The sequence below is a fragment of the Gymnoscopelus braueri genome, assembly GCF_963280865.1.
Source record: "Gymnoscopelus braueri genome assembly, chromosome: 1".
Lineage (NCBI taxonomy): Eukaryota > Metazoa > Chordata > Actinopteri > Myctophiformes > Myctophidae > Gymnoscopelus > Gymnoscopelus braueri.
The window spans coordinates 24,028,602-24,055,916 of record NC_137603.1 but is presented as its reverse complement, the minus strand read 5'-3'; the positions used below and the strand labels follow the sequence as shown (position 1 = coordinate 24,055,916).

The 27,315-nt window shown below is 41.1% G+C and overlaps 1 protein-coding gene across 2 annotated transcripts in view; it reads right to left on the bottom strand.

The window, feature by feature from the left end:
* Nucleotides 1-27,315, bottom strand: part of LOC308086742 (ephrin type-A receptor 6-like) — a 68,662-nt gene that overhangs the window by 27,834 nt on the left and 13,513 nt on the right. For both annotated transcript variants that reach the window (XM_080430390.1, XM_080430391.1), the window contains exons 3-8: nt 20,801-20,929; nt 20,304-20,453; nt 20,019-20,180; nt 17,051-17,279; nt 3,841-3,996; nt 3,127-3,477 (exon numbers count right to left, since the gene is read on the bottom strand). In XM_080430390.1, coding sequence (XP_080286516.1) covers nt 3,127-3,477; nt 3,841-3,996; nt 17,051-17,279; nt 20,019-20,180; nt 20,304-20,453; nt 20,801-20,929 — 1,177 coding nt within the window. The remainder of the gene's footprint in view (nt 1-3,126; nt 3,478-3,840; nt 3,997-17,050; nt 17,280-20,018; nt 20,181-20,303; nt 20,454-20,800; nt 20,930-27,315) is intronic.

Below are 27,315 nucleotides of genomic sequence, written 5' to 3'. Positions count from 1 at the left end.
ATTTGCCTGATCTGGTCATTAGGGCTAGTGTAAGTGCAGGACACGGTTGCTACAGTATGTCAGCTCGCTCACGGTCTGCAAACTAAGTGCTCAAAGGCAGAGAGACGGAGAGAGCACTACTGCCTGTCAGGCAGGGTGACCAGCCAATTGTTGCCTGAGGGGAAATCCCTGCCTGCTACCTCGCCATCAACATCTTCATCTGTACTGTGGCAGCCTGTAACTGCACACGCACACGCACACGCACACGCACACGCACACGCACGCGCACGCGCACGCGCACGCGCACGCGCACGCACACGCACACGCACACGCACGCGCACACACACGCACGACGTGTGTGCATGACATATCTTCACTGTCGGACAGAAACACTGCGCGTCCATATTTACATCTTCATGTCGCGATGCAACACATTGTGAGCTTGCAGATCTGACGTTTTCCCTACTCTTTAAAACATTTTTAATGTTTGACATTTTTCGCCTACAGTATAAATGACATGCCCAAAATAGGGCAGGTTGAAAGTGGTTTAGTCTGTCTACTCTGTGAGTTTTATTAATATTTAACCAATGAAAGGTATTTACAAGAGTTTGTTACTAAATACTAACTACACTGGAAAACAGGTTGTTTCTTTAAATTTAAAACAGCGTTTGGATATACGAGGTTGCATCGTTCCCTTAGTAGGCCCGGTCTAGTAGAGTTAATGTATTTATTTTGTGCTCAAGTATTGTGCAATTGGAGGGCTTTAAGAGTGCTCATCTGTAGGTAAAAATAGACAGGTAGCCGCAAGCCAGGATCTGCAGTGTAACAATGAAACAATGAACATTTGCATTACATAACAGAGCACCTGGGCACGGCTGAATCAATCAGTGACAAAAGACAGTCACATTTCCATTCAAATAGATTCATACATAAAAATAAAAATAAATCATACATTTCTGTCTTTCAGCATTGCCTACTGTCAAAATATAACTAGCATATACGTAATTATTTTACTATGTATACATTATAATTGATACTTGATAACTGGCACTTAGACTGAAGTGCATGTATGATATATTCTTAATGCTTCATACTTAATTCATGATGAATACTTGACTTCATCTAATCCAAGTAAATGAAGTCAATTTGTTGGCAGGTGTGGGGGTAAGGCATCATCATTATTTTAAATTCTATCATGTACTCATTGGGATTTGCACTTGATATCAATATAGAATTAAGTGGTGGTTTCTTAAGGAATCACTCTAACCTGGTGGTAGGGCTGTCCTACAAATCTCTATTTCAAGCATTGGATATTCTGTGCATTTCTTGGGCTTCTTCTGCAGAGGCCAGTACTTTGATTTACTATGGTAAATATGTAAGAGGCATCTCAAGAGCCAAACATATCATCCAAACACAAAGCTGCACTGGCATCTTGTAGTAAAATCTATGAATGTAAAAAAATATTATATATATATCGCCGATTCGCCATCTCTTGTGAAGCAGTTTTGTATATAGAGGTGAAGCATTTATTCAGATTGCTATGTCCATCCATGCAAAAGAGACAACAACCCCAGACAGTCACACCACACAGCCCATCTAAAACACCCACAAGCGGCCAGTAGCAGATTAACATGAAAGCGCATATATACCTAGTCAGCACATGTGACATTGCTGTGCAATAATTACAATATTTGGATATTTGGTTACCTGGTGATAAATATAACTTATAGCTCTGTATTTCAACTTTTTATGTTTTTTCCATAAATGAATGCACTACTTTGTTGTACTACAAGCTCACACGCTGCATCGTGTAGAGACTTTTTTTTTAAGAGAAAGTGGTTAAGTGTGTCTGTGGTATCTGTGGGTTTATAATAAATATTTAACACAATGAAAAGTATTTACAAGAGCTTGTGACCAAAACAACTACATTGCATCCATTGGAACACAGGTTCTTTTATTCCATTTCCTGAAAACTAACTGTTTTGGACATGGTTTTGGACAAGGTTTCCACCCGACAGTGACGATAATTAGTGTGGTTGCCCTAACAGGGCAACCAGACTATTGTTCTTGGTAAACTGAAGCACGCAATACTTTGGCACGCTACTCCTCCCACAGTTTATTTTTCCCAATTTAGTGCCATATGTGAAAGTGACCGGTCTCACCGGGAATCGTGTGCTATCATTTTGCTAAGAGATTGGTTACATAGTTTAATTGATATTGATTTATTAGTGCATTAAATTTCCCCATCCACTTTAATGGGAAAATGAAAAAACTCCCATTCAAGTATTTATTTCTCAGAAACCGTAAGGGCTAGAGTTTCAAGATTTGGAGGGGTGGTTCATGATTTAGTCCGAAATTATTAAAAAAAGAATTACACCAGTCGGCCTCATGGTGGCGCTATAACAGCCCACTTTACGTTTTGGCCTATAACTCTTGAACCGGAGGTCGTAAAATAAAAATATTTTTTTCCCTAGATTCCTTGGGTCATGACGCATTTGTGTCAGGATAGATTTTCCGCCATTTTGAATTTTCTTCAAAACACACTTTTAGCTCCTCCTCCCACATATTTTGTCCAAATTTCACAAAAATCGGTACACACAATCTCTAGACCCATGCGATAAACATATCCAAACGGCATTTTGATAGTCCTTACCGTTCGTCCGTAATTGGCTTCCAAAGTTAGTGGGAGGAGCCCGTTTTACAAAAAAGGCCACAAATCACGAACAAAACGTCCAGTCAATCCCAAATTTGAATCACATGTCAAGTGTGGTTTATTCAACAAATCCCCCCCAAAAAATCCACTTTGATCCATAGGGGGCGCCACAAATGCTCAAAATGTAACCGTTTGATGCAAAAACCTTATTTTGGGGGGATCAATCCTCTCAAAATGGAACGCAAGTGATCTCAGGAGTTACGTGACAATGTAATTGGCACAGCCTCCGACGGTATTCCTCCCAGCGTATTCCTCGAGTCTAGCGTCGAGACTCGAGACTAGCGTCGGTGCAACCACACTCTGCAATTGCCCTGAATTGCGACGCGTCTAGTTAATATTATTCTACACAGGGATGCAGTTTTCGAACATTTGTCCCAGGAGAGAGAACAGGGAAGACACACAGAGAGAAACAAAAAGACAGACTTTAAACTCACCAGCTTGGTGTGTGGTGATGGTAACATTGGCCAGGGAGCGTGCGGATACACCCACCCCTGAAACACCGTTCATAGCCTCCACGTGGAAAGTATAGTTGGTGTGCATGGCAAAATCTACCACCGCCACCGAGGTGCCCGTCAGGCCGAGTGGCCGAGGAATGAAGCGCAGGTCGGGCTCGCACGGCTCGCACTGCAGCACGCCGCCGTTGCTGTCGTCGCCGTGACAACGCTGACACAGGATGTTGTAGGTGAGGTCTTTCCTGCCTCCGGTGTCACTGGGAGGGGCCCACTGCAAGAAGAGGGCCGTGTCGTTCACAAATGACACCAGGTTGCTCGGAGCCGAGGGGGGTCCTGTAGAGGCAGTAGAGTTGTTTAGAGAGATATAATAATAATAATAATAATACATTATTATTATTATCATTAGTATGCTTTTACAAATTAAAGAGCAAATGGTGCACACATTCAACTCCAGGTTTGGTTTTAATTGAATTAAACTGAATCATATTGAGAGAAATCAGTAGGTATACTGCACAGTATACCTGCTGACAGGAAAAGGTCAAACTATCAACAATTGTGGCAAAGAATGAAAAAAATAGTAACATAGAATCAAAGATAGTAACAAAGACAGGACTGTATACGGACTTAACTTTGGACAGGCAGAGAAATACAGAACATAACGCACATACAGTGGAGTACTGTCACTATTTTACTGACTTGTGCAAGCCATGCTTGAAGGGTCTTTCACAGCTCGGAAGAAGCCCTTGTCACAGTGACAGAAAGTGGCAGTCTGGTCATGGCTGGAGCTGTGTGGAGGGCATTTGGAGCATGGTATGTTCCCAGCATACGCCTTGTAGAAACCAGGCATGCAAGCTGGAGAGAGAGATTGGGAGATGGTTAGAGAGTTCATGCAACATCGTGCCATTTTGATTTGACTCCAAGTGCCAACTATGACTCTTTCCTTTTCTATGATCTGACCTTATTCACGAGTTAGACTGGATCACTGTTACCGCCATTAGCATGTCATGTCATGCCTGTGCTAGTGACCACTGTTAAGACAACAAATTGTGCCTTCCAGTGAAGCTACCGCACCTGGATCAGGATCTACCTAAAGGCTTTTCAGGAATACTGAATACAAAAACAAGTTATATTTAGTTGCAGGTAGTAACGCCAAATAAAGCAGCACAAGCAGTGAACACAACGTATGGCTTGGAATGTAGCTCGTGTACTAATGTGACACATCCTGAGCTATTTGCTCGTCCTCACGCAGCATCATTGCTACTTCTAACGAATAAATATCACTGTTTGCATTACAGTGGCTTCGCAAACTTCTTTATTGGATCTATGCCGCCTTTTGGGAGTCCTTCCTCCCCACTGTTACTTTGGTGGATAGCCTACAGAGAAATAACATTATGGCACTTGATATTACTTTGGCTGTTTCAATTCTCTTGAGTTGCCTTGCTCCAGAATCCTCCCAATAGTACATCTACTGTAGTCTTTATGCTGATATAACTGAACATCAAATGGTATTCAAATCCAGAGCTACATACTAAGCTGTTCGAAATTTTCAGACAGAAAATAAAGGTGTGTATTTTGAGCCTTTTACTGTACATTCCCTTGGAATAAAATAGTAGAGGGGTTTGTTCTCAGAGTTCTTCTCTTCAAAGCTGTTAAATGCTTCTTTTTTTTTTTACTATTTACATAGAAATAGTGCCTTATGGAACCGCAATTACAGTCTGCATGCATTCTACAAACATTCATCCACTTATTGTTAGCCAGCACAGGTCTGCTGACCTGCGCATTCTCATCTCAGCATCCTCACTCTCTCTCTCTTTCCACCCTCATTATTTCCTCAATTTCTCCACCATCTTGCTCTCTCTCCTCATTTCTTCCTCTCAATTAACTCCACTGACTCCCCTTTCCCTCCCTCAACCCTCATATTATTCCACCATTTGCCAGTTTCTTCTCCCCTGATCTCATATCAACATCTTTGCTTCAGTCCACTTCCTCCTTCTGCCTTTCCTTCCTGTTTACCCCCCCCCCCCACCGATAGCTTATCAGACAATGACAATAACCAGTGGGGATTGCCTCCTGCTCCCCCTGACCGTCTGTGCAAAGCAAAATAAAGCCATAATATTGCAATTGCTTAATACTCTGCGTAGATGGAAAATATACATTTACATCAAAGATGTGGTGTGTGTGTATGTGTGTGTGTGAGAGTGTGTGTGAGAGTGTGTGAGAGTGTGTGTGTGTGAGAGTGCGTGCGTGCGTGCGTGCGTGCGTGCGTGCGTGCGTGCGTGCGTGCGTGCGTGCGTGCGTGCGTGCGTGCGTGCGTGCGTGCGTGCGTGCGTGCGTGCTTGCGTGCGTGCGTACAGTACATGCGTGCATGCATGTGTGCGTGCCTATGTGCATGTATGCATGCGTGTGTCTGTGTATGGGGAGATGCAAATAAATATATCAATAGTTAAACGTGGCTATCAACAGTTTTCTTGATTCAAATAATTCCTGCAGGTTTCTCCTCCCAACATCTTGGGTTGCACACGTCCTAGTGAGCAAGACTTGCTCTGTTTTAATTGGCCACCCTCTGGTATGGCAAAGGGCAGTAATGAACTACGGCATTACCATTAGCCCTTCCTTTAACAGCATGTGGCAGTATACTGCACTTGTTCAATCCGGTGCTGAAAGGTGTCCAGCTGTTTTCATCATGGATCATGGAACATTTATTGATCCCTGGAGGGAAATGCAGGTGTGAACGAACAATAAAATGATCATAAAATATATTACTGAGCTGCTGGACCTAGATTTCAGCACTGGATTTTTGAATGAGTGAATGACAATACTACAGTATATGTACAGTCTATCAATAAACATAATGAGCCCTGAATATACAGTATGAGTGACGATACACCTACAGTATCACTGTACAGTACATCTATCGCCAGTGAATATATGAATGAATATACAGTACCATGTGTACTGTACAGTCTATGAACAGTAAATATGAGACTTGTACTATACAGTAGGACATATATCTCAACATACGTATATAAATAACATAATATACAGTATATATACACAGTATGTACAGTAACCACTATATATATATATAGTGTATACTGTACATACTTACTATATATACTATATATATATCACACACAGACACACTGTAGATATATATATCTATATATCTACAGTATATGATATAAATATATCTATATATAAACACACGCACGCACGCACGCACGCACGCACGCACGCACGCACGCACGCACGCACGCACGCACGCACGCACGCACGCACGCACGCACGCACGCACGCACGCACACAATATAAGATATGTACTTTATAAAGCTGGACTATCAGTTTATAATGTGTAGGAGGAGATTATAAAACTAAAGCAGGGACAGTAAGTGTTGAACATGTAAATCCAAATATCTCCACAAAAGAAACAGACTCGCTGAGACACACATCACCCACACACACAATCAAGCTGCAGGCCTATTCCTAATGGGAAGAGTAATGAATCTTAATCCTGATGATGGTTCTCATGGATATTACTTTGACCTCCTGCCAATGGCAACAGACGCATAGCTTCATTTGAATCTCCAGCTGCTTCATGAGCGCTGGTATAAGCTGGGAAGAACCCAGCACCCACAAGTCATTAGAAAACTAAAGACTCATATTTGCCATCAAAGGTTAACCCAGTCAATCCGGGAACGCATACCGTGTCATTTTAGATTTATTTGGCTATTAAAAAATAGCAGATATACAAGCTCATATGTAGATCTGCTATTTTTGAGGGAAAAAATCGTGAAAATTTGTGCAAATCTTTGAATATATTATGTATACTGTTAACTAAAATCTTTGCTTCTGGGGGGGGCCCTGGAACAAAATATTTGGAGATGGGGGTCCGTGGCTAAATACATATCATTTTTGGTGGTCCTATACATGAAAAGGTTTGAGAACCACTTATATATATAGCAGCATACGCTTTTTGGATGTTAAATCCAAAAATGGATGTTAGGATTTAGAAGACATGTGTAGAATCCCCCAGAAGCAAAGATTTAAGTAAAAAATATAGGCTTTAAAAAAAAAATATATATATATATATATATTCAAAGAATTGCCCACGATTAAAAATAAAAAATAAAAAGCAGATCTACAAGCTCATAGCGCAGCACTTTGTGCTTGTATATCTGCTAATTTTGAATAGCCAAAGTATAAAATAATGGTTAAAGTGCGTTCACGGTTTTAAGGGGTTAATAGACACCATCATCATGCTGACACACACATCATACTGAGGGTGTTTACCCCGCTGAAGTGCCGTTATTTTCTCATAACTGAGCTGCTCACAGAGTGGCATCCCACGGCTAACTCGCAAGGTCCATAACGAGCAAAAAAATATATTAAATGTTACATTACAAAACTATGGTTCTAATTCATTCATGCAATTATTAATTAAGTAATTTTGTTCATTAGATTGTTCATTCATTCATTCATTCAGTGTAGCTAGAGTAACAATATTGTTGTCAGCCAGGTGTTGCTAATTATGAACCGGACTGAACATTGTTGGAGAATTAATGCACCCCCACATGACACGCCTCGCCTCGGTCACAATGGCATATTTGTTGCAGCCTATTGCAACATGCACATTGCAAATGGAGGTCTGTATATTTTCGGTGCCAGGGAATACATATATAATATTTATACAGGTCTGTTACTTAAAGCTGCATTATGTAACTTTCCTGTTATACCCTGGATTTGAACCCTGCTCTTCTGCGCCTAGTGCTGAAATACCACTGAGCTAAAAGAGCCCGCCTACTTGCTCTAAGGGAGATTTATATATTTTCATGTCATGACCCCCAAATTAATATGTATTTGACCCCATTTGAAAAGATTTTGTCCCAGGGACCACTTAAGAGACGATTTGACAAGATTTGTCAAAACGCTGTCGCGGCGTGGCTGTGCAGCATGTCGTGGTCACGTTGTGAGGTTGTAGATCTGTTATGTTTGAATAGCCTAAAAATGAGATAGCTGGCTGAAGTGTTTAAACACTGTTTAAAGACCCCACTTTGAGAACCAGTGTTGTAAAGGACAAATGTACAGTACAGCACAGCAAAAATATTGTCCTTGTAATATTTGCGTACATGTACAGCAGTGTTAATTTTACAGCAAATTCTGATTCTTAAGGTCCTTACACACCGGCGAATATGCGAATATACGCAAAATTCAGACTCGTTCCGAATAATTAAAAGACGCTTTTTCGCTTCGCGAAACTGATGTGGACGCTTGCATTGACTTTATAAGGTTTTTAAAAAAAACGTATTTATTCGCATGAAGAATTCGCCCCGGTGTGTAAGGACCTTTAGTCTTTTGAATAACACATAGTTTTAGTCCTATTTCAGTCATCTGAAATTGTTTAGTCTTCGTCTAGTCTTAGTCGACTAATATCAAAATCATAGTCTTAGTCTTAGTCAACAAAATTAACACTGATGTACAGGATTGAGGGAATTCAAGTGCACCATGTTTCTTTGTGAAGTAACCTGCAGATGCACACAACACCACCGTTCTTTTTCTTCTTTTATTTATCTGGGCATAATTGGTTGAGCACAGATGCTGTTTCACAGCCTTGCTTTAGTTTACACTGACAGATACAAAGATTCCACTTCAAGGACAAGATGTAGGGGGTGGCCATTTTGTTTACAGCTACTATACTGTATGTGCATCCTTCTCAACAAAAGACCAACCAGACAAAAAATCTGCCCTCCATAGGGGGTTGAATAGAACAGAGAAGATTTCGGTAACAGCGGAATATCCAATGTCAGCTTAAAGAGCTGTTGAAGTTAACCCTTTACACCTACGGTACGCCGGAGGCCTAGAAGGGTATAGTTGTGCATATAACCAGTGGTGGAGGAAGTTCTCAGATTATTTACTCAAGTAAATGTAGCAATACTACGATATAGAAATACACTGTTACAAGTAAAAGGCCTGTACTCAAAATGTGACTGTTGTAAAAGTACAAAAGTATTGGCATCAAAATATACTTACAGTACCAAAGTACCTCAAGTATGTAAAAATGTGTCAAACTTTTTCAAAAATAGCGATCTGTCTTGATGCCTTGTAGTATGAAATAGCGTTGGTGTGTAATGTAAGTTTTGTAAAAAAATATCAAAATAACTAAAGCCATCAAATAGTTGTAGTGGAGTAAAAAAAAGTACAATATCCTCTGAGATGTAGTGGAGTTATTAATGAAAAATGGAAATATTACAGTAAAGTAAAAGTACCTAAACAGTCTACTTAACTACAGAACTTGAGTAAATGTACTTTCCAACACTGCACCTACGGTACATAAGGAGGCCTAGAAGGGTAGTTGTGCATGTAACTACATATTATATCCCCAATCTTAACCATGTAACATTTTGTATACTGGAACATCACATGCATTCAGAGATAATGGATGCCTGCAAAATGAAGACAAATGTGAGTGTATTGAAGTCCATTCCATGTGTCAATTTCCTTGTGCCATCACATTGTAACTTTCTCTTTTAAGTATAACCCTTTGTGAGTGTGTTTCAGAAGAACACCTCTATAGGTGACTTGTCAAATTGAAGCATATTTTGTGATCACATAAGATCTAGACTTGTTTTTGGTTTGTGGTTTTGCGGGCAACTCACTCTGGGCTTTATGTTGTCAGGAACAGATGGAGTCTGAGTCCGTATGTTTACCCTGGACTCTAAAGCTTTGATATGTAGATGGAGGCGGCGTTTCACAGGGAATGAGTGATGCTCTGGCCCGGCTGAACAGAGATGAGCGGAGAGACTGTGAGGGTCCTTAGCCCATTCAATCCAGGAACGCATACAGTGTAATTTTAGATATTTTTTTAGCTATAACCATTATTTTATACTTTGGGCTATTCAAAAATAGCAGAAATACAAGCTCATAGCACGGCACCAAGTGCCGCGCTACGAGCTTGTAGATCTGCTATTTTGTTTAGAAAAATCTTGAAAATGTGTGCAAATTTTTGAATATATGTGTTTTCTAAAGCGAACACTTTTAACTCAAATCTTTGCTTCTGGGGATTCTACAAATGTCTTCTAAATACTGACGTTTTTTTTTGAAAAAACAAACTTATAATATATATAATATCAATGGTTCTCAAACTTTTTTCATGTCAAGGACCACCCAAAACGATATGTATTTGTCCGCGGACCCCTCCCCCCCACCCCGCTATGAGCTTGTAGATCTGCTATTTTTGAGTAGCCAAAAAAATCTTAAAATGACACATATGCGTTACCGGATCGAATGGGTTAGAGGAGATAGGGGCGGGCCACATTCAATTCCTGACACTAACTCAAGCACCACAGGTTGCTGTCTTACAGAGAGGAGAGAGGGGAGGATTATGCTGTCGGGTGGAATCCTCATATGTCCACTCCGGTTAATCTTGATTTCGGCACGGCTCTTATAGTTGGAGATAGTCTCTCCAGAAAACCTGGGTTACGAATATACCCTTCCCTTCTCTTAGCAGCTCTAATCAACAGATCGCTTACAGTACCCTGTTGTTTGAGTTCTTTGTAAGTCAAACATGTCTCTAGAAGTGTCAATACGCCTAAAATTGTCTACATTTCAACAAACCATTTATCCAATTTGACCTCTCTACTTCTAGCAATACAGATTTGGAAAAAAGAGGGGAGATAGCCTTCCTGCTTGTAAAACTGTGTTTGTATCAGCTCCATGATGTCCAAGAGATAATACAGTGGTAATGGTATTCAAAATTGTTGGATGATATAATAAACCATTCAGGAATTCTAGAGCAATCAAGATGTTGAGGCAAACTGAGTCAGGAAATGAATGATTTATTGCTTGAACTCATGGGATAAGTACATCAGGCACACAGGGCAGTGGTCCTGTGGGTCTTTCTCCAAGGTTACAATCAGCATTCAAATGACTCTGAAGTAGTCACAGGTATTTTTTATTTACTCCAGCTCCGATCTGCAGTGAAAATGGAAATGGAAATATGGTGACACACGGGTACACTCGCTAATGTTGCCCCTTTTCTGGTGCAATGCTATGAGGGAGCTTCCCTGGATTCGAAGGGAAGTGTAAATTAGGAGACCAAGGGCTCTACTGTGTGAGTATTTCGTTGAATTATTTACAAGCACAGTGTGTGAGTAAAGATTACAGCATACCATAATCTTCTCAATCCTAAGTAAAAAAATGTGTTCAAAGTAATTCAATTTCTTTTGTATGCAGAATCCTCTATTATAACACCCCAGCCCCATGCCTTTTCATAATCGCAAGCAATCCCAAAGCAGTTGGTTCCCATTCAACGCAGTGCCACTTTTGAAGATGGCTGCATGACGAAAGGACATGGAACAAATAGCATTAGTGCTGTGATGTTGCCTTATCTAGGTCATGATATAACCCGCCTATGCGTGTTATCCTCTTGTGGCTGACACTGACTGAAAGCAATAGAATAATAAAGCACTCAATTGAGATGTCAAAACCGTCTGGCAGAGTGCTACTGGTGCAAAAAGAATTAATAAATAAATAAATAAAAGAAAACAGGGTTTGATAAGCACTGCCGACTTAGTTTAGGGAGTTGGCGGGGAGAGCTGGACGTGTTGCTGTGCTTACATTTGGGAGCATTGAGGTTTTCCCTTCTCTCTCTCTCTCTCTCTCTCTCTCTCTCTCTCTCTCTCTCTCTCTCTCCCTCCCCCCATCGCTCCCTCGCTTGCTCTTTCCCCATGCTGCCTCTCAGACTGCTTTGATCACAGTGCCCTTTGAAGCAACTTTCCAAAATGAAAACGAGGATATAGCAAAAGTCATGGCAAGTTCACAGTAAACTCACTGCAACTGCCTGCAAACTGCACAAATGCAAAACAACGGCAGCTGTGCAAGAGCGACATTATGGTAAATGGCAGCGAGAAGCCCACCAAAACAATGCAAGATATTTCATCCCCGAGAAAAATAATCCAGGAATGTCTACAACTGGCCAACTCAATAGATTAACGAGAGACAAAAAAAATCTAAGTAACATTTTTTTGGCAGAAGAGTCACGATCCATCCATCCATCCATCCATCCATCCAACACACACACACACACACACACACACACACACACACACACACACACACACACACACACACACACACACACACACACACACACACACACACACACACACACACACACACACACACACACACACACACACACACACACACACACACACACACACACACACACAATTATTGTGTCGGCTGCATAAGAATTGAGAGAAACACGGAAAGTTGCTGAAAGATTTTCAGCTACTTTACATTTTTCATGGACAGGAAATGAGATGTGTTTCATGACTACAAAAAAAAATCAATTAATTTGTTTCTGTTCTGCCGTATGAATACTGCTGCTATTACTAGTTCAGTTGTGGCTGTTCCTCACTGTCAGGGACAGCCCATAGCCAAGGCAAGGCAAAGCAGGTTTATTTGTAAAGCACATTTCAACAACAAGCCAATTCATATCACTGTCAGTACTTTAGCTTAAAGGAATACCTCACCCCCAAAATTACTTTTCCCCCTATCAATTACTCACTCCGTGAAGCCTTGAATTCATTTAGAATGTCTGTGTCGCATTCCTTCAAGGTGAATTAAGAATCCATAAATATTTTTTGAAGAAAATAGGGGGCTAGGATTAACAACCGCAAAACAACATCAAAAATCATATATAAACGGCAACACAATTCTCTCAGTAAAATCCAAGTGACCTGTATCCAGTCCATGTCCTCATTACTTCCAAAAAAGCACATTTTCACTGAAACTTTACTATTTAAAACACTTGGGGTGTAAACAGTCTCTTGGCACGAGCGAGGAGCACACTTGGGCATGCACATGGGCTTTAACGTGAGCTGAGTTCACACATGAGTTCACACATTAACCATGAGTGTTGTGTGAGAGTTTATAAACAGATTTTTGCTATAGTTTTGTTATTGTAACACACACACACACACACACACACACACACACACACACACACACACACACACACACACACACACACACACACACACACACACACACACACACACACACACACAATTTCTTTCTTAAATTAATCAAGTATTCTCTTTGTTTGTGGATTATATATTCACGAGAAGGAATGCAACACAGACAAAAATTTACCATGATGTCAAGGCTTCACGGGGTGAGTAACTGATAGAAAACATTTTTGGGGTCGAAGCGTCCTTTGTGAGTTAAATGAACACTGAGGTTTTACTGTGCAGCAATGCACTTGACCAGAGCAGGAAAAGAGACAGGGATCAGTGTTTAAATCAGTGTTTCCAAAACTTTTCAGCTCGAGACCCAAAAGAGAACTCTGGTATCTCCCTGTGACCAAAACTTTACAAAAAAATACATTATGAAGTAATAATATAAAGTAGCACTTCACCCATTTTCATCCTTATGTTCATATAATTATTGGTCCTCACTAACGCTCATTATAAGATGGCACCATTTCAGTCTACTCACTGTCTCACTGGTGGGCTGTGGACAGTTCAGAAACCTGCCTACAGGGCGCCCGCTGGCCTAGCAGTCCAGGCGCATACCAAATAGGCTGGCAATCCAACGTGACCGCGTGAAAATACAAATCTACAAGCTCACAATTTCTACATATTTAAATTTATTTTGAAAAATGTTATTAATATTTTTTTGAAATATAAATGAAAACAAATTAGGAAAAGTAAAAAAGGGCCATTTGCTCACGACGCAACGCATAAAAATAGGCCCGCGTATAGTATAATAGTGGCTACTGGGTATAGCCCATGTTGACACTCCACTGGTACAACTATAGCACAGAAGAGAGAAGCAGCTATGCACTGTACAGGAGACACCGCGGCAGCACAGAACTGTCATTGTCTATTCAGTCATATCTACTCAAAAACGTATGCAGCCAAACCTACATCTGTGGGGACGTGAGAGAGAAGGAAAAACAAGAGCTGAAAAGAAAGCGGGTATAGCATACTCTAAAAAAACAAATAAATAAGCCTGCCCTACATATCGACTGCACTGTATTAACCCGAGAAAGCACATCACCACAGAGGTACAGCATGAATCTTACCCCCAACCAGCTGGGACATCTGTAAAGGACAGTAAATGACATAGCGGTGGGTTCACCATCATTGCTAACATGCAGAGACGCTCGGTTTTAGCACCTGCTTTAATTACAAGAGACAGCATGAGCCATGAATAAAGAGAGAAGGTTAGAAAGGTTTAGAGAATACCCGTCGCAAGCTAAATTAGCTGTGAAGCTAACAAATGAAGGCAATTAGCCAGCTAGCCCCCAGCCTGTCTGTACCATCATCTAACGGAGAAACCAGGCCAAAGACTGGAGTATCTGGAACAACTAAACAGTCCGTTTAAATGAAAGCTTCGCTCACTCAGTTCTGCTGACAAACACGTAAACACTATTATACTTTGTTGACCAGGGTCTCCCAGGGCTCTATACTGGGTCAGCTCCTTTCCCCCCTCTACGGCAAATTTATTTGCCAAAAATAACTGATCTACAAGCTCACAACAAGTTGCACTGCGACGCGTTGTGAGCTTGTAGATCGGCTCTTTTTGTCAAATGGTCATCCCATAGGGCGCTACGGTTCATGTGGTTAAGTAAGTTATAACACATTAATTGACCTCATAAACATAGATGGATTTGGTACTTTGGTAATATTGATATACCGGTAGTGTGATACTTGAGCTTAGATGGAGGTGGACCAGCAATCCAAGTAAAGTGTTACCAAATAGTGAAAGGCAACATTTGTGTCCCTATTCACTGTTAAATTTCCTCTCAGGTATGTTTGGTAAATAATGAGCTCTGGAATTTCCCACAAGACAATCGTTTCCATCCAAACATTTGCCCTTGGCTTTCTAAGTAACCTCGATGTTAATACCACAAAACAACAAAATAACAGTTTATACTAACACATCAACACATTGATTTTCACACCAATCACATGAAGGCAAATCCAACAACTTGATATTACAGATAGATTTAACCTGAGAACTGGGATGCCAGGGCGAAACCAGACACGTGCACGTGCATGCTTGTGGGCATATGCAATCCATAGGCCAATGCTTTAAGCTGGCCTATGACCAATCATAATGTATTGCAAATAATATATGATCCTACACACAAAAAGAAAATATGTCCCATAGGTAACCTCTTTCAGCAGTTTACAGCAGCAGAATATCAACAGCTATAGTATATCAACACTACCAGCAACTGATTAACGTGCCTCATCTAATCCCATTTGGACCACAATGTTAATACATTTGCTACTATCAAAGGTCGACATCAAGCTTAACAAAATATGATAGTAATTAGAATACCCAAAGGTCTTGTCAATAAAACATATCAAAAAAATAAAAACAGTGCCATGCACCTTTTAAACAGTTATGCTGTGTGAAACCAACAGAACAACTGACATACAGTAGATGAAGTTAACAGCTTACGCTGATCAACAACCTATCAATGCTTGTGCAAAAACACTACCGTATTTTAAAAGAATAGCATGCATTGGTGTGTTGGATAAAAATACTACATTTTTATTGTACCTTTAAACATTCGGTTTACTTTTCTGACTGGACCCAGAGAAATTATTTGAAAACCAGTCAGTCCCCTCGAACACTGGATTCATGGCAACCCTCTTTGAGAAGCAAGATTGTACCATTTAACCCATTAAGACCGGGAAGGGAACGCCATTTTAAGATTTATTTGGCTATTTCTTTTTTAACCGTGAAACATTTTTAACTCAAATCTTTGCTTCTGGGATTCTACAAATGTCTTCTAAATCCTAACAGTTTTTTTTTTAAAACCTATGTTGCTATAATATAAGTGGTTCTCAAACCTTTTTCATGTCAAGGACCCCCAGAATGATTTGGCCACAGACCCCCCCCCATCTCAAAATATTTTGTTCCAGGGACCCCCCAGAAGCAAAGATTTGAGCTAAAAATGTATACATATATTCAAAGATTTGCACACATTTTCAAGATTATTTTCCAAAAATAGCCCAAAGAAATCTAAAAATGACACGGATGCGTTCCCGGTCTTAAAAGGATAAGTAATGTACACAGGGACATGAGATAAGTCTTCCACAGAGGTCTTTGAGTACTGAAGTGATGATTCATAAATGTCATAAATGTCTGGTTCACAGTATAGGCTGCACATTAGAGCCCTAATGAGCTCAGCGCAGAGAGGGAAGAGGGAATGAAAAGGTGGACAGCAGAGATGATGTGTGAGAGGGAGTGGGTGAAAAGTACAGTATAGACACAAGTGAAGGCAAGGCTGGTGGTAATTATGAGTAAAGGTAGAAAGGACGAGTGTGTAGATAAGAGCGCAAGTGGAGCAAGAAGAGATGAAGCAAGAGGTGGATTGCAAGGATCAGAATGAGAGAATATGAGAGGAGGAGAATTTGTGTGGAATTGAGATCGCAAGCTTTTGCAAACGAGTGTTAGGCCCTTGAGAGTGCTCCATGAGATACAATGCCATCTTTTCATCTCTTTTTCTCTCTCTATCACGCCTTCAACCAGAAAGCCCTTCCAGCTACTTACAGATTCCCACTGCAGCTGCAGTAACACAAGTTTATGGTAGCATAACACAGTTTTAACACACACAAACAATTTGATGTGTACAAACACAAACGCGCGTGTGCACACACACACACACACACACACACACACACACACACACACACACACACACACACACACACACACACACACGCACGCACACACACACACACACACACACACACACACACACACGCACACACACACACACACACACACACACACACACACACACACACACACACACACACACACACACACACACACACACACACACACACACACAGAGTATGAAGATACACCTTGTCCTCACCTCGACAGTTTCCATCCATCTCTTCGTGTCCAATGCTACAGACACAGCGGCCCAGAGGCACCAACCAGTCTCCATCAGCACCACAGTACAGTTTGGGTGTATCTCTCTCTTCTGCGTTCTCCACACATGCACCATGCACCTCCACCAGTGACGAAGAGTCCAGCCTCGGCACAGTGTCTGGGAAGGCCGCCAGGTTCCGTAAAGTGGATGGGCAGTGCTTGTAGAACACCTATTGAAAAAACGATTTTAATCAAGGATTTTGTCATAGAAATTTGTCAATTCATGCTTCTAGATGTATATCCGTACCCAAATGTGAGATGGATTCATAAAAGGTGATCACGACGACTTGTCTTTGAGGGTTTTGAAAAATTATGTTTGCAAACAGGAGAGAGATGTTTTCTGTGTCTTAATGTCTTTCTCACCGAGAGAGAGGTTATAGCAGGTCATGTAAGGAGAGTTGGATACATAAGATAAAACACTTGGCCCATAGACAGTAACCTTGACTGTCTAGACTCGAATGTTGTCACAGGTACAGTTTGAATCACCAAGCAAAGCCAACTGCAATGGCTATAAAAGGTTAATAGACTGAAATTGTGCTACTGTATATTCAAACTGGAAGTAGTGATTGGAATAAAAAATCACTAAAACTGACTGATGGCAGCTAGCTCATTTTAATTATTATTAATATAATAATTATGATAGTGAACTTTGTCAAATGTTCTTATTGATAAGGGACCCGGGTGTTGGGCAGGCCATTACACTTTGGGCACTTTGGGCATCAGAGGCAAAGGGGCATCAGAGGCAAAGTCGCCCCCCCCCCTGCACGTGCCTGTTGAACTTGAACGCTGAACTTTAATGTTGAACTTGCCATCATATAGAACAGGTCTATATTTAAAGCGCTGACATCAACAGCTAATACGTGCAAAGGAAGATGGGACTACAGTAGTTTCACAGACAAACCTATTATTTTGTGACCATGTGCAGCCCATTGTCTATTGGACAAAAAAAACAGACTTGTGTTTCTCAAAAGAGAAATCAGAATGGTCAAATGTGAAAGGAAACCCAGCATACAGAGGCTACAGTACACACTGCAATACAAGTTTGTACTCGTCAAAGCTTGGATGCCATATACACTTGTGTTTTAGTGGTTTGTGCCCAGCATCAATACTCAAAAATAGAACCGTGCTAGGAAGATGCGCCAACAGGTTTGACGTGCCCAGTTGACGCTTCCCATGTAATAGCCGTAAAAACAATGGTGTATTTCTTGATGCCAGCGTCAAATGCTTTCTACGGTATGTGTCAGTATGATGTTGGTCCCCAGAGTTAGAACAGAATTAGGCAAAAACTAACTTTTAAATATGCTGCCCCTTCTAGACGGAATAATACAGAAGGACCAGAAGTTGTCACAGCTTATTACTATGGGGGAATTTAAGTACATTTTAAAAGATCAATAAGTTACTCTTGGTCAATTTGATTGCTTTTTTATTTATTTTTACTGAATTAATAAAAAAAACCTGTGTATGCATTTTAGGGCCACTCAAAATCATTTTTTTTTTGTTTTTAATATGTTTTTGAAATCCTGGTGGTTTGTGGCACTCTGCTTTTCTCTATTAATATGGATTAATATGGATTTTTACCTCCAAAACTGGCCTACAGACCGCCCTCTCTGTGAAAGCAGGTGTGGCATGTGACATGAAATTCAGGTACCACATTAACGTTATATGTGACATGCCAATCAAATCCTCTTCAAAGGCTTGCATAAAGATAGCATGCCTGCAATGCTTTGCATAATGTATGGCTGTACTGTGGGTCTGTTGGACAACAGACCCACATGACAGCAAGAGTAGGAAGCAGAGTTGGTACTAGGAAGTAAATAGAAGCACGTGAAAGAATCTAGTCGCCAGCTTGCTTGCTCGTACTGTACGTACGCGTACGTGAGTTCGCGCGAGTGCAACGTGCTCACTTCCCTCTGGAAACGAGCCAAGTTCAAGGTACTATAAAACTCCTTTGTAGATGTTTTTTTGGGTGAGAAAGATACTTGACAGGGGCATTCTGACCAAGTTTGGATGTGTGAACTGCAACTTTAACTATTGTCGTGTATTTGTAGTTATATGTGTGTTAATGTTCCTGCGGCTCTTTTGGACAAGAGAGATTAATCGCAATGAGTTTTGCGAACTGATTTTTTCTCAAAATGATTTTGAGGCCTTTTGTCCTTTACAGTGAGAGTAAATGGAATTGTCAGTTTGTCTGTTTTGATCACAGAGCACAGAAGCAATAGATAAGGTGACTGACACATTTTGGCCTCATACTGTATCATGCCCAGGTAGCTATACACCCCAAAGTTCTACCAAAGTTCAACATTGCATTAAGATATTTTTTAGGGCATTTCAGCATGTGTGCTATACTACACAGTGACGTGAGACAGGAACAGGGCAGAGAGATGAGAAGAGACATGCAAGACATGACAGGACAGGAGCTGGTTTCGGAACTCAGGCATTCGTGACTCACAAGGACCATGCTGTCAGTGCATTCACTGACTACGCCACCAGGCAGCCCAAGTCTTAATGCTATTCTTGAAGATGGTGGTGCAGTGGTTCCCAACCTTTTCTGGATCAGGGCCCACTTGAAAATCTCAAAAGTGTTTTTTTTTTGTGGCACACACATCGGACCACTTAACAAGGCAGGCGATTGGCTACCGTGTTGAGTGGTCAGATGGGTGGGCAGCATGCATTTTCAGAGCATTCAATCGACTGTGTTCCGCCTTGGATCAATGGAACCAACGTAGTGTAAGTTCCTATATATTGGTATCACAATGAAAACATATTTTTCAAGGTTTTAAAGAAAAAATACAGTTAAAGTATTAATGTTATATTAAAAAAAACATCTTAGTGTTTTGCTAATTATTTGGGGCCCACTTACAATATTGTCACAGCCCACAGGTTGGGAATAGCTGGGCTAGTGGACTGACCTTGACAGACACTAGAGCAATACAAGCTCCCACATCCTGGAAGGCCAGGTAGAAGCCTTTTCTGGTCACTGGCCCCAACTCTCTGATCTCAGTGTTGAGGCGCAAAACACGATCTCCTAAGTCAGTTTGAGTAAAGCTCTCATCAGCCGCAATGGTGTCCACCTTCAAGTCATGATTAAAAAAACAAAAAGCATTTTGTCTTACAAATCGATTAGCCTGAAATGTATCACATTAGCACCGCAGGACGGTAGATACTTGTTTCAGCCAATGATAACTGTCCTCTACCTTGGCATAGTCGGCAGGGTGAAACCGTGTCCCTGCAGCAAGTGGCTCGTCTGTCTGCAGGTAGAATAGGTTGAAGGTTTCCTTACAGGTGCCAGACACCCATGGGATGGAGTTGCAGTCTCTCAGAGTGAACCGTAGCTCTACATACACCTGGGTGCACAGGAACAATCGTGGACTCTCAACACATGACATCTCAAGAACATTGTAAAATACTGCTCTATACAAGGACTTTCATTCATATTTCATTTACGTAAATAAACTATATCTAAGCCAGTGAGATGGATGGCTATTGTTGAAGTGCAGGCAGCTTTTTGAACCAATTGACATATGGCATATGGACTTGATCAGAAATAGGGAATCAGTACAGTACATGTAACATCATTAATGTGACTGATTTGGTGTACCGAAGGTGCATTTAACAAGTTATGGTTAGCTACAATTTCCGCTCTTACAGCCTCAGAAAACCGTTTGCGTTAAAAAGGTGGTGTTCACCAGACCTTCTGAGCAGCCTGCCGCTGGATCCAACCTGAGCGTAACCAGTTGTTCTGGTTTGGCTCCATCACATGGCACACCTGAAAGGTGTGAATTGGCCTGTTCTGTTCATCCATCTCAGTGATAGCATCCCACTGTTACAAATAATAGAAGGAGAGAAAAGAGGAGAAGCAAGGATGAGATTGTTTGAAGTTAGTTAAGAATTTTGACTCTCTAAGGGTACAGCTATACACAGCACCTGAAACATACAGTAAATGTAATGTATCTATCATATTTGTAGGCTACAACATCATTTATATTCACGTTATGCCATAGCCTAAATCAGAGTTAATAGTCATCAGGACAATTTAGGAAACAGGCCACTCAACCCTAGTAAACATTTATTGAATTTGTAGATGATGAGGTGAAAAGAAAATCTGCAGGGAATTAATCTTTTCATGCTCTTTCTTATAATTGAGTTGAAATGTTCTTTAAACCTCAGTGCAAGGATTCCCATTATCTTTAGATCTGTAACATTTTCTGGGCAATGTGGTCCGTTGCATACTGTAGTAATGCGTGTATACAGGATTTGCAGCTGCTAGCCTGCTACAGTATGTTTTTTCAATGGAATATTGTGTGTGTGTGCGCGTGTGTGAGCACTGACGGATTAGCACATATTGTAAACAACAGCAAAGCTTTAAAGAGAAATAAAATACATTGAAATGCTGAAAAGCTACAAAGTGCCTTTAAAAGAGAAAATGCGTGCAAGAGGAAAGGCCATGGGGCCACTAAAATCAGTAGGGTTCATCCTACAGTTTGCAGGATGCTATCAGATTATGAGATATCTCGTGTGCGAAGTTGTGGCCTAAAGGTCCTTACACACCGGGAGCATTTTGTGTGATTAATTCACATCACTATATTAAAATTGGCTAATGGGAGGGCAGGCGGGTGGGCAGACCACGGCCACGTCACTCTGACTCAGACATAAACAAACCCGATACGCCCATATATAGGCATGTCATATATAGAGATCCGGTTGTCCAGAGCGACAGATACGACCGCTATTCCCCCATATACGGTCATAAGCATATGGGTCTCATAATATATGGGACCGTCCGACTTCAAACTCGCAAACAAGCAACGGCAAGGACTCATGGGAGTGCGGTGGCCGCCCTTGAGTAGTTTATCCATGCGGTTGCTGCCGAAACGACCGATATGCCCATATATGGGCCCATATACAGTATGTGCATGCCAATAAATGGGCATATACTGATGACATCAGGGATCTCCATATATGGGAATAAAAGGGACATGGACTGACACCTAAATGGTTAGGGGTCATCCTCTTGGGGGACCCCTGAATTCGCTCAGCAAGTTTCCTGTATGTTTTACATTTTACTGATAATGTTCAAAGCTCAAAATCTACCCTGTTTAAATATGGACAGTTGAATGCTCAACAGAAACCAAAAAGGAGAACTACTGCAGTTGAGAAAAATACAACATTAAAGAGCAACATGACTTGCAAGCATGGTAATGAGAAAAGGTTGATTTGTCCCCATGACACGTACCATATTTAACATGTAAGACTCCTTTGCAATGAAACTATCTACCTCCTTTAATTGGCCCTAGAACCCAGACCTTAGAAAGAGACAGAGTCTTACTTATGTTTTCACAGTTGTTACATCACCCAGATAGTCTCATTTGTCTGCTCTGCTCTAAAGGTGTCATGATTAGAAGTTCAAAAGCTGTAATATTTTATTGACAGAACTTGCGCTTTCTCACTTGCCCTGTGGTATTTAATAGAGTGCTGACAGTGACTGTGTGTCCGTTTCAAAGCTTGAAAACTTGTCAGACTCAGACATATTGAGGACTCAGCGAACACGCTCAGAGAGGAGAAACAAAGCCACTGCTAATTTGTCAAAGTTCAGGAAAATTATAGACAACAGATCAAGGAGACAGCTGAATACACATGCCCACACGCAGACAGACACACACGCACGCACGCACGCACGCACGCACGCACGCACGCACACACGCACACACACACACACACACACACACACACACACACACACACACACACACACACACACACACACACACACACACACACACACACACACACACAACTAGTTTGAAGACTGGATGATATACATTTTTAAATAGAGTACACAGCAAAATCCTGAATGTTAATTTAATTTAGTGTAAAAATCTACTCGTAAGGGTATATTGAGTTAAAATTGACTGTGTAGCGTTAGTATAAAATAATGAAAGAGATTGAAAGCATAATAGAATAATTAATGTCAATGTGACCCAAGCCACTTGCACTTAAGATGTATCGCTCTCTTTCTCTTGCACTCGATCACTCGTGCACGCACACGCACACGCGCACACACACACACACACACACACACACACACACACACACACACACACACACACACACACACACACACACACACACACACACACACACACACACACAGACACACACAGAACACACACAGAACACACAGAGGACAGAACTAGTTAAGCCTGGGAGGAAATTGAAATCATTAAGGTAGAGTGTTCTCAAATATAAATGATTAAATACAACTTAACCTTGAGCGTGCTAACACATTTAATCTAATATTAATTAAACTATCTAAATTAGTGCTATGGGACAGCCAAGGGGTGAAATGATTAATCAATCATAATCTCCCCCTGTTTCATTGTGAAAGTCCTGCCAGTGATTTTATAATAGAGAGAAGTCTATGATGGGACCTTCTGTAATGATGCAAGTGTTACAGCTGAAAGCAATGCTAGGACAGTGAGTTAACCACTTAAGCCCTGTATACTTCGTCATATGACAAATAGTGAAAATTGCCAATCTACAAGCTCACAACGTTTCATGATGCGACACACTGTGAACTAGATCTACTATTTTTGCTATTTATAAAACAACATTGCAGTATAATACGCTTCCGACTTGCTGAATATATTATGTACATATGTTTACTGTATATCAAAACTTTATTTAATTAAGTAAGTTCTAAATGGAAAATCTAAAAACATGCCTTAAATGTGGGGTTATTATACAAATAACTAATGTTACAAGTCTTCACATTCAAAAGGAACTCTCTCTGAATGATTTACTGACAAAATGCATATGCATGTCATGATGAATATATAGTTGTACATACAGTATCTGTCAAGGCTAAAACACAATAAAGAGAGCTTATTTTCCATTGTGGTCCTTTTTGCTGGTTCATAAAGCCTCCATACTAATATGGTTCATATGATAAGATAATAGGTAATGTTGACTGTCATTCTCCCATTTTCCTGACATATTCTACAGCATTATAGCACACAAATAAGAATGCTTTAAAAAAAATAACACTGGAAACGGTGGCCCGAGGTAGACACTTGGAGTGGGAGGACTTCATAATGGATTATAGATTTGCCTCAAGGGCTACAGTTTGCCATTATGAAATAAATATATATATTCAATTTAATCATGCAATACCTCACTAAGATAGAATAAAATTAAAACTAGAAAAGTGTGCTACTCGTAGCACAGGTCTCCATAACCAATCGAAATGAAATATGCAAAATCTGACTGTTACATTTTGATCACATGACGCCATGTGTACTGATTTCTGTGAGGTTTGGAGTAGTAGCAGAGTGTGTTTTGATGAAAATGCAAAATGGCAGAAAATCTAGTCTGAGTTGCATCATGATCCAAGGAATGCAGGGAAATATTTGGTTGTACAACCTACTGTTCAAGTTATCAGACCAAATGTCAAGCCGGCTGTTATAGTGACACTATGAGGGCGATTTGAAAAATGCAGAGTGGCGGTTCTTCCCTGGCCTACTGGGAGTGTGCATGCAAAGTTCCACAACAATCGGACATTGCATTCATGATTTGTGGCATTTTGTGCAAAACGGGCCCCTGTGCAAAACGGGCCCCTCCCGCAAACTTTGAAAGCCATGCGTGCAAAGTGCCGAAGATTAGCTGCCCACACACAGACGAACAGACACACACACACGGAAGGACAGGGGCGAAAACATAGTCTCCGGCCTTCGGCAATCCGGCCTGGTGGGGACAAATATCTCTATTTCAGAATAGTTTAATGCTGCAGCTTCTCTGTCATATACTGTAATAGAACATATTCTTATTTATGGGAACAATCTGGACATACACAGTTAAATAAAAGTGTTAATTTATCATTTGTAACTGCCCTACACTCGTAGAGTTAAATTAACACTGATGTTACTGTGTATCTTCCCTCATCAACTCCTTTGATTTGGAATGACTGCTATAATATAAGCCCTAACTAAGTGGGGCGCCATTATGCATGCAAATGAGAGGAAACAGTGATTTGTCACTCTGGTGTGTACGGCAGTGTTCCAAAATGCACCCCAGGGATGTGCTGCTGTTTAGGGCAGAGAACAAAACATCACACTTTGTTTGAAGGGTTCTGAGGCAACAGGATATGGAACTACTTATCTCTGCAGCAGAAGCTTATTGCAGCAGTCAAATGACAGAGTACCTGTCATGAGTGGTTGGAAACGAGGTTCTGCAATTATAAAACTATTTTAATGAAATCATTGCTGTTTGTAATTCAGTTATTTTGCACTTTCCTAGAGTATACGCCATAGATATAGAAACCTAGATACCTCATTGGCCTCTGCAGTTCGTTGGAGCAACCCGTATCGCGGCCGCCATTTTCGCGTAGGCAAACGGACACTCAAAGTGACTACTGGCCAATCACAGCGCTCACAGCGCGTTGACTACTGGCCAATCACAGTGCGTCTTTTCTAAGACCTGTCAGAATCCCGCCCCCACCTGCCTCTGATTGGCCTACCGAACGCCCCCTTCTGTGACACACGCGGAAGCTTCAGGGAAGCTTTCCTACGCTAAAATGGCCCCCGTGATACCAATGCCTCAGAGCCGAAGGAGGCGTCTACCTTTATATGTCTATGGTATACGCCTTTCCCCCGTCACAAAAGGGGGCGTTCGGTAGGCCAATCAGAGGCAGGTGGGGCGGGTCTTTTCTTAAGAGGCAGCCTCGCAGCAACTAGTCAGTTAGACGCGCTGTGATTGGCCAGTAGTCAACGCGCTGTGATTGGCCAGTAGTCAAGTAGCCCTGCGGAAGAGCCTTGTATTGAGATACCAGTCGCTCCAATGAACTGCAGAGGCCAATGAGGTATCTAGGTTTCTATATCTATGGCAGAAACAGCGTCGGTCACATGGTTCATGTAAACTGGAAATAGTTACAAACGCCCATAGACTCCAATGCATTCCGTAAACTTACGGTTTAGGGCTTTGTCACTATTCGCCAATAGAAGGCTATGTAGAGGACCTGGGCCGAAGAAGTGGACGGAGGTGACGTAACTCTCCTTGAATGGCAATGGACGTAAAAACAGATGATGATAGAGGTTTCAAGTGACTTTTTTAACATTTTTTTTTTTTTATTACTTCTATCTTTTTTAACCATCCACATACTGAACTTCAAAGTTCAGTTCAGGAAGTGTATTCTTTAATTAAAATCAACGCAATGATTACATCATGAACACTCTAAAATGCTAGAGTCCATCAGCTCAATCCATTATCTAAAGAGGAAAATAGTGCAGTGTCCCACAAAGTGCCAGCAAGGCATAGTGAGATTCTCAATGGTGTATTGCTCATGTCAGTCGATCTAAGAATCTATTCACAAGTCAAGTAGTTGTAATGTGTCTCCTGCATTAAACCATCCTAACTGTTAGCCAGTGGCGCGGGAAGGGGGGGGCTATGGGGGCTGCAGCCCCCCTGGTGATGGGAGCAGCCCCCCTGGTGATGGGAAGAAAAAAAAAAAGAAAAAAAAAAACTTTTTATTTTATTTTATTTTTTATAATATATATATATTTTATGGATCATAGCAGTCTGTTACGGTCATGGATGAACTTCAACCTGGTGTTTGCACTGTCTTTCTGCCTTTTTGTGTGGGGAAAAACACAGAAAACCCCCCAAAAATCGGAAAAAAATCGCGCGCCCGCGCAAAGCGCGGCGCGGGAAGTCCCCCCCGACGCACAGCCCCCCTAGGTATTAAGGACTTCCCGCGCGCCTGGTTAGGAGCAGTGGGAAGTTATCGAACAGCACCTGGGAAGCAGTTCAGTGTCTTGCTCAAGAGCACATTGACTCGATGCCGAGAGTAGGTGGGAATGAATCTTCCGAGTAGGTGACTGCTCTACCCTTTGAACCATTGCGAATATGCAATATCGTTTTGTCTCACAGTTTAGCACAAAAAAGGGGTTAAAATTATCTAACACAAGTATAACCCCAAACTTTGACAATCACTTTTTTCTACCAAAGAGTTGCCCAGTACTTTAATATTCTTTGACATTTTTGAGAAACAATTATTGGAAGAGCAAGCTACTGTACATTGTGTCTTACACCTGTATATTTTTCAAGATACAGCCACCGTTACACTTTTTTTCACAGTCACATAAAAGTAGGACTGGTAACTATTCTGAGCTAGGGCCTAGCATCTTAATAGAGGTCACAACGGTCCAGGGTCAT